At 39.3% G+C, this 9,131-nt stretch overlaps 1 protein-coding gene across 1 annotated transcript in view; it reads left to right on the top strand.

The window, feature by feature from the left end:
• Nucleotides 1-366: 366 nt before the first annotated feature.
• Nucleotides 367-9,131, top strand: part of PDK1 (pyruvate dehydrogenase kinase 1) — a 31,033-nt gene continuing 22,268 nt past the window's right edge. Inside the window, exons 1-6 of the mRNA XM_040643885.1 lie at nt 367-583; nt 2,447-2,588; nt 5,193-5,264; nt 7,186-7,370; nt 7,684-7,779; nt 8,772-8,849. Coding sequence (XP_040499819.1) covers nt 382-583; nt 2,447-2,588; nt 5,193-5,264; nt 7,186-7,370; nt 7,684-7,779; nt 8,772-8,849 — 775 coding nt within the window. The 5' untranslated portion in view covers nt 367-381. The remainder of the gene's footprint in view (nt 584-2,446; nt 2,589-5,192; nt 5,265-7,185; nt 7,371-7,683; nt 7,780-8,771; nt 8,850-9,131) is intronic.

The following is a 9,131-nucleotide window of genomic DNA, read 5'->3' as shown; positions in this document are numbered from 1 at the left end:
GCGGGCTTCCCAGCTGCGCCGCGGGGCGGGGCGGGCCCGGGACCGCGGAGACTTGGCGAGCTCCGGCTCCCGCGGCTTCTCGCCGGCGGACCTGCGCACACACTACCCGCCCCCTCGCTCGCCGGCCCCGCCCCCGCGCGCGGAGGCTGGACTTTGGCACAGGGGCGGACCCCGCGCACGCTCCCGCCTCTCTCCCCGCCTCCCTCTCTGGGTCCCGCCCAGCGGCGCAGGGGGCCGGGCTCCGGCGAGGGGGGCGGTGGCCGCGGCGGTGACAGCCGCTCCCCGCCCCTGAGGGTCGCCACGTCCCTCACGTACAGCCGGGCCGAGGCGCGGAGCAGCGACCTGGCGGCCGCGGCTCCGGCTCCTCCGGCGGGGCTCGGCATGAGGCTGGCGCGGCTGCTGCGCGGAGCCGCCTCGGCCGGCCGGGGCTCCCGGCTGCTGACGGCTAGCGCCGGCGCCAGCCGCAGCCTTACCTCCGACTCGGGCTCCGGGCCGGCGCCTGAGAGCGGCGTTCCGGGCCAGGTGGACTTCTACGCGCGCTTCTCGCCGTCCCCGCTTTCCATGAAGCAGTTCCTGGACTTCGGTGAGTGCGGCCCCGGCCTCGGGCCTTTGTGCGCGGCCCTGCGCGGGGAAATGCGGCCCCTGACCCGGGCCGGGCCCGGCTGGCGCTGATCCCCCTCTCACCGCCCGCGCACCCCTTCTCCTTAACGTCTCCTTCCCCAGCGCTTTAGGTGCTTCCTTCCTCCCTTGCGGACAGATCCTCTAGCTCAGGTGCTGGCGGGGGCGGGCCGGATGAATAACTGGGGGCGTGTGCCTTTTTACTGTGTATTGTTGAAAAACAAACAGGGAGGGCCGCGGGCGGAATGACCTCCCGCCTTTCAGCGCACGTGTGCAGACCCGCGCTCTCTGCCAGTTCCCTTCCGAAGAGCAGAGCTGCGGCTAGAGACAAGTGTGTGCACACCTCTGGGAGTCGTGTTCGGATTCTTAAGAGTGATGATAAATACTCAGTTTTGTACATGACGATTGCATAAAATTGACGTGATGATAGGAGAAGCAGGTTATAACTGGCCCAAGTGTTTCAGAGAATGTTTTCCTTGCCGCTTGCTTAATAGTGTTTCCACCAACAGTACCTTCATTTCATCATCAGCAAATAAGTCTTGAGCACGTGTAAAGTGCGTGAACACAAGTGCTGTGGGGATTGCCACATTTCACCCTGCAGAAGGGACTATCCACTTTCCTCTTCCTCTGGTGGACGCTTCCTGATTTTCTCTAGAAAGGATGCAACAGATTGCAGATAAATTGCAAAGTTAGACTTTTAACTTTGACTTCTCGTATGAGGGTGGTGAGGAGGAAAACTAATAAACTAATAAAGTCGTAAAATTTCAGTAGAAAACGTTATCTTCTGCTTTGTGAGTACTGACTGTTAAGTCAGTAATGGCTCTTTAGTGGGCTCAAAAGATATAAGCATGCTGGCAGCTTTATCTTAAAATCGTGGTGTACAATGGCAAATTTTTTTTTGGCACAAAGCCCTCGGTTTTTTGTTTTTACCTTAAGATGACTGCAGTGTGATTAAGGGGTGAATTTGAGCTTGGTCACAGTATCCTATTAAACTTTAGCAAGAAAATGCTCTCCTTTAATTTGATAGTTCCTGCTATGGACAATCTAGTTTTTGCTAAGGGTGCCTCTTGCTAAAACAGCAAGATTAAAAAAATTCGTGAGTTTAAAATGCATTGCTGAAATAACATGACTTTTTAGTTTAACTTTAAATGGCGCTGCTTGCCAAAGGCCATTCTATAACCGTTCTGCTTAGCATCTTGATAGGAGTGGAAGGAGAGCAGGCTGCTTTCCAAGCATCAGACAATTGAATAAAACCAGGGGGTGGGGGTGCAGGGATTCAAACCTTGAAGATGGTTGCTGAACAGGCATTGGTATTTTTTGCTTTCTGTTGCCTGAAAGCCCTCCTCTACATTGAGTATTGCTTATCGTGGTTCCCATGCATATGATAACATTTCTCTGTTTATCTTAGGTATTCATTTCTTATAAACCTGGAGTTAGGAGACAGATTTTTCTAAATAATAGCAGCACCTGGTTATAAAGGATAGGCTTTGGCAGGTCCTCCTGTGAATTAGACTCCACACCTTGCTCAGACTGGCTCAGATTGCCTTGGTTCTAAAATGGTCCCAGTAAGGATGCAAGTGATGGAGACAGGAAAGTATCTTCATCTCTCTACAATTAAAATGTCAGGAATTAGCAGGTTATTTAGAATGTCGCACAACCCTACCGACTGGGTTATCTTGTCCCTTGCCTCCTCTTCCTTTCCCTGTCATTATGGTGATGCTACCACTTTGATGTTGCCCCATCACTCCCTCTGTGTTTCTTCCTGCCTCTTGGCTTCTACTGCCTTGTGGCCTCTACTTATTGCTGTTCCCACTGTGTTTGGTTTTAGGATCTATGAATGCTTGTGAAAAAACCTCATTTATGTTTCTGCGGCAAGAACTGCCTGTTAGATTGGCAAACATAATGAAAGAAATCAGTCTTCTCCCAGATAATCTTCTCAGGACTCCATCAGTTCAATTGGTACAAAGCTGGTAAGATTCCCATCTTGTGTTTGCAATTTCAGTGGATTTGTAGACTCTACTTAAGGTGAAAGCAAGTACCTTTTTTTTTTTTTTTTTTTTACTCTTCAGTGGAATCTTCTGGTAGTAAGAGCATTCCTCCTCCTTTTATGGGTATGTCTGGGCTTGTCCCCTGAATCCTGGACTCTACCATTCCTTGGCTTTGAAAAAAAAAACAAACCAATCAGAACTACACAGAAATACACTAAATTTATGATTTGTGTTATTGAATCTGCAGGATGTTATATTATAATAAAAAATATCTACCATGTGTTGATGGCTATATATACATATATATACATATATATATATATATGTATATATATATATTACCTTTAATCCCTTCAACAACTCTGCCCTTTTGGCATTATTATCGCCATTTTACAGATGAGGAAACTGAGGCGCCTAAGGTCTTTTGTCAAAGGCAGTACCACTCATAGTGGAGCTGGGATTCAAGCCCGGATTTGTTTCTTTCTACTATATCATGCTATAGTCAGAATGACGAAATGTATTAAAGGGTGTATATTTTTTTAATAAACTGAATTTATTTTATTGAAATATATCTTTATCAAACAACAAAGTTAAAATCTTTTTTCTACCATTTAAAAATAATTAGAAATTAGTGGAATCATATAAGAAACTATGATCTCTCTTTCGAAATATGGCAGTGTAGGTGCATACATATGTGGCCTTAAATACAGCCTTTCTTGTTAATATTATTAATTTAAAAGTATTATTCTCTTAAGCACTGTACATTTCAGACAGAAGAGTTTACCAGAGTTCAGTCTTAAATGGAAAAAAAATTAGCTGCAAGATTTTCTCCAGTTATGATTCATGGAGATCTTAGCTTTTTTTGTAGGTATCATAGTTTATAGGAGAAACTGATAGTACTTCAATTTTAAAAACCAAGCGAAAGAAGTATGATTGCTATAATATGTGATGATGAGATGCTATCTAGTTCAAATACAGGACAATTATAAATGTGGTTTAAAGAAGAGGCATTTGTTTAGGAACTATGATGGAATATAAATGAGAATATATAATTTTCTATGGAAGCTTACTCCTGTTTTTAAAAGTCTTCATTAAAAATATAATATGCTGCATTTTGAATTCTGATCTGTGCCTAAAACATTGTCTGTGCTCAACTGTCTCTTGAATAAAGAGCATAGTTTTTCTTGCCAGTGAAAAGTAAGGGTTAAAAGCAAATATCAAAATCACTTGACTTGGAATGCTTTGAACTGCAGAGAGGCACATTGCTTGTCAAGAACAGCTTTCCAAACCAACATATGGATTTACAGATTTTTAAAACACTTTCATTGCCCCTGAATGCCTACTAAAGACAGTTGTAAATAAAGTGCCAACAGAGCAGCCAAAGCAGACGCTATATTATTGAAGGTCATTGAATAGTAGTGAAGTGTTTTCAGCTCTGGCCCTGTACTGCCATTGTGCTTGGCAGCATGACCTTGACAAAGTCATTTGACTTTCCTCATTTTGCTCCATCCTTAACAGGTGATTTGCCACCTTGAATTGTTAGATAAATTTAAAACCGACATTTTCATGACTTGCTTTTGTTCAGCTCTGTTTAAAAGAACTGTGTGGTAAGTTATAGGCTTTTAACAAGTATTTGTTGACTGGACATAAGCTATTAACCTGGAGAGTGCATGCTTCTAAAGGATAACCACCTTCAGCTCCAGCTGATCATTGCCCATGCAGAAACACCATCCAGATCATCTGATTTTTGTGTATTTAAAGAAAAGCCACAGATCTAGATTTTTAACATAAAATCTCCCAATTTTGAAAGATTGCAACTAATTAAAAATTTTTTAAAACACTGAAGGCCTATAAGGCATATAAGGTTTTAAAGCTCAGGTTTTAAGTTAGACTCATAAACTGAAGGAGGCAGGCCTCCACATTTTACTGAGACTAAGACAAGTTAAGTCATTTGCCCCAGATCACATAGTTAATGGTAACAGACTCAGTGTTCATGACAATCAGCATTTATACTGTATAGTGGTAAATTTAAGAAACTGAAAAGCTATCTTAGAGTATAGAACTTAAAAAAAAAGTAGGAAATCCTAAAATTATTATTATAAAAGATTTTATTTATTTGAGAGAGAACGTGCTCAGGTACCTGTGTGCCCCCAAGCAGGGGGTGGGGCAAAAGGAGAGGGAGAAGCCGACTCCCTAACCACAAGCAGGGGGAGTGGGAGAGGGAGAAGCAGGCTTCCCGCTGAGCAGGGAGCCCGATGAAGGGCTTGATCCCAAAACGCTGAGATCATGACCTGAGCCAACGGCAGCCGCTTAACCAACTGAGCCACCCAGGCGCCCCAAAACGTTGAAATTCTTAAATCAAATTTAACCTGTGTTTAGGAGAAAATGCACCTTCTACTACTTTGTGCCAGGCACTTTGCTTAGATGTGAATGGGTCTAAAAATCCTACTTCAACCATAATTTGTAGCACTATTCTAAATTAAAAATTAAAAGATATTAAAATTAAAAATACCTTTTTAGTATTTTTACAATATTGAGCTTTCAAAACGTAAAAGAACAAATTTACCTTACTGATTTGCATTTTAGGTATATCCAGAGTCTTCAGGAGCTTCTTGAATTTAAAGACAAAAGTGCTGAAGATGCTAAAACTATTTATGAGTAAGTGCACTATTTTGACCCTATTCTGACTATAATTTTTGTACTCTTTGAATGTCATATAAAAAACATAAAGGTATTAAGCTTAAACCTACTATTGGATCACTTTAGGGAAATTAACTTTTAGTTTCTCTCCACTCCAGAACATATAATAGTGTATGTGTCTATAGCAGCTGATACAGGTACGGCAAATACCGTGAATCAGTAAATATAAGAAAAGACAAAGTTCAAGTGTGATGATCAGTGGAAATCTAAATGTGGGCTCGGTGCCATGTGGCGATAGGGGACTGGTGAACACTCTTCACCTGGAGAGGGCATGCCACCTTCAGCTCCAGCTGATCATTGCCAATGTAGAAACACTATCCGGATTGTCTTGATTTGTGTGTGTGTGTTTAAAGAAAAGCAGTAAGTTTAGGTTTTTAATGTAAAATCTCACAATTTTGAAGATTGCAACTAATTAAAAAAATTTTTTTAAATACTGAAGGCCTATAAAAACATGTCTGTGGGTCTCACTTTATGACCTGTGGTCTGTAAGATAATGGAAGTAATATAACCAATTTAATAACCAGCATACCAGAATTGATAAGCCCAGGTAGTCCTCTCAGGCAGTTATCTGCTTATTCCAATGAATGTTGCTTAGAGCTTAAAGACCACTTCTTTTGTTGTCCTCAGAATTTATTACACTTTTTTTTTTTTTTGTACTGTCTTTAAAGATGATGGCAACATTTCACTTTTTCAACATGTTTTGGTCTGAAAATAATATCTGCCTAGGTATGAAGCACGTTGTGTGTTTAATCTTTAAAACAATGCTATTAAGTTAATGCTGTCTGTGCACAAAGAAGTTAAGAAACTTAAGTTAGCATTAAAATCAAATAGCCAACTAGTGGTGGGATCAGGATTTGAACCCAAGCCCTCTTACTTAAAAATAAATGTTACGCTACAGAACCTTCTGAAAATGGTTAGTCAGAGCTGAATCTAAAAAATAAGGAGAGCAAGCCGAATGGAAGAGGTATAATAAAGAGTGACTAGAAATGATGAGGAGTTTGTTGTTTTGAGTTTTGTTGCTTGTATTTTGGATTAACAGTTTGGTTTTGAAGCAGATTACAAACTAAGCATTCCCAAAATATTTTGAGCCATGAGAGCATCATTGGAATAAGTTAATAGTACTCAAGATGATGACTCTGAGTGGGAAAGCACTCATTCAGAAGTGTAAATTCTGATGGGTATGTTACAAGATGGATTTTGTTATTTCATAATTAAGACTTCTTTTCTCGTTCATTTAGTTCTTTAAATTAACCATGCGGTAATGTCTTCTAAATGACAGTAGTGGGAAGGCTGGATGACTTGAAAATTTTTCTTTTAACACAACAGTCGAATTTTCCTCTCCCATGTTTAAACTTAATAGGATCAATGAAATTAGAATTCCTTTTACTTTTCTGTTCTCAGTGGTTCTTTCTCTCTGGAACCATAGGGAATAGTTCCCAAACAGGCAGGCTTTATTGGCTTATTCATCTTTATTCCTTACAGAGCATGTGTTCCCTAGAAGCAAGCGCGCTGTCTTCTCTTAATGCTGAATGTCCCCGGAATACTGTCCTCACAGGGAGTGCTTAGATGATCTTAGTTGATAATGGTTAAAGAAAACCCTTAACATTTTTAGGATTATGTTTTGTGGCAGCCTTACTCTTAGGAGTGCCAAGAAAATAATTAAGTTTCAAAGGTTTTATATTGGAGGTTTTTGTACTGTCATAGATTCCATATATTTATGATCTGAAATATATTTAAATAAGCATAAGAAAACCTACACCAATGATCTTTTTACTGAATTGGGGATTTCTTGCCTAGTGTAGGTTAGTTAAACTTAGATTTTAGTATTAAATTCACTCTGCAAAACATTTAGCTGTTTTGACAAGTCAGGCTTGTTTAGCTTTACAGATACTGTGATTCGGATCAGGAACCGACACAACGATGTCATTCCCACGATGGCCCAGGGTGTGATTGAATATAAGGAGAGCTTTGGGGTGGACCCTGTCACCAGCCAGAATGTTCAGTACTTTTTGGATCGTTTCTACATGAGTCGCATTTCAATTAGAATGTTACTCAATCAGCACTGTAAGTATCCAGAAGTCAAGAGAAGCAGCAAAATAAAATGAGTATGTTGGTGTATTTTAAATCTATTTAGAAAACTTCCCTTTAGTAAACATTTAATTTTACCTTTTTGTGTATTAAGTAAATTGCCATACAAAGGAGGTATTCTTATTGAATGTAGAATATAGTGTTTATGTTTAAGGAAAATACCTGTTCTAGTGTTTGCTACCATTTAGAGAAACAGTATTCAAATCTGGAAAAGGGCATTAGAGAGTTTAGCTTATTTTGTTCGTTTTTTATTTTTATTTTTTTGATAGCTTTTGATATTTTTTGATAGCTTTATTGTTTGGTGGAAAAGGCAAAGGAAGCCCAGCTCATCGAAAACACATTGGAAGCATAAATCCAAACTGCAATGTAGTTGAAGTTATTAAAGGTAAATATTTATATTTTGCCTTTCAGGAAGGATGCAAAAATCAAAATTGTTGACTGTTATTTCTTGCTATTAAAACAATTATTTATACCTTGAGATAAAATGTTAGGAACAAATGTGTGGATCTGAAAATGATTTTATGATGTTAATTGTACATTATGTATCAGATGAATATTTTGTTGATATAATGCTTTGTTAGGCAAAGTGTGGTGATACCATGAGGGTATCTGTTTCACTTCAAAAAGTATATAATACCCTATACTAGGAGCCATAATTCATAATTTGGTTTGCATCTTTCCATACTTTTTTCTGTTATACCACATATACTCATGTATCATAATTGTTGGTCTTACATTGTTTGTTTTTGGAAAATGGGGTGCTGTATGTATATTTTTCTATAAGTTTATAGTCATCATTCCACATTCAGTACATATGGATATACCTCAGGTTTTTGAATGTCTTAATGAATATATCAGAATATATTAATCCATCCTTCTGTTGCTGCATATTCAGGTTGTTTTCATTTTTTTTATTACCAACACGCTGCAGTGAACATCTTTAGATATGTGCTGACTTTGCTAGTATTTTAGAAAGCAAGATTCCTAAAATTTAAGACATTTAAAATGCATTTAAAATTTTGATACCTCCAAAAAGGTATCAAACAATGAATGAGAGTGTCTATATCCTAAACTTTCACCAACTCTACGTGTTTGTTATGTGTATTGTGAATAGTTTCTTCACCCTGCTGTATTTACTTTGTTTATGGTGTCTTTTTCTATTTGGATGCTTTTATTTTCTTATAATCTATCTGTCATTTTTACTTTATGGCTATCAGGTTTTGTCATGTCATACTTAAGAAGACCTTCCCAAACTAAGATAATTACAGTATATTTTCTATAGACGGTTTTAAAATTTCATTTATCAATACTATTGCCACCTTAATGCATGATATAGAAATTTATTTTAATGCTTTTTTTTGTTTTGATTCATACTAGATGGCTATGAAAATGCTAGGCGTCTGTGTGATTTGTATTATATTAACTCTCCCGAACTAGAACTTGAAGAACTAAATGGTAAGCCTGATGGTGTCTTTTCTTCAATGATTAGTGTTGTGATTATCTGAGGAGGAATGATAAAAAGAATTTAGATATGTCTGAATATAAACGGACTTTTCATCAACTTCTTTACTGAATATGAAAGCTGAGGGGACCAATCATGTTAAGAATGTGTGTGTGTGTGTGTGTGTGTGTGTGTGTGTGCGTGCGCGCGCGTGTGTGTATAACTTAGTTGGATTCTGTCTGAAAAGCATTTTGGCTTCTTCTTCCCCATTTTGTTTGTATTTAATTGATGATGTT

The sequence above is a fragment of the Ursus maritimus genome, unplaced genomic scaffold, assembly GCF_017311325.1.
Source record: "Ursus maritimus isolate PB19 unplaced genomic scaffold, ASM1731132v1 scaffold_1, whole genome shotgun sequence".
NCBI classification, from domain to species: Eukaryota; Metazoa; Chordata; class Mammalia; order Carnivora; family Ursidae; genus Ursus; species Ursus maritimus.
The sequence above is the reverse complement of the archived record's forward strand: the minus strand, read 5'-3'. Positions and strand labels throughout refer to the sequence as shown.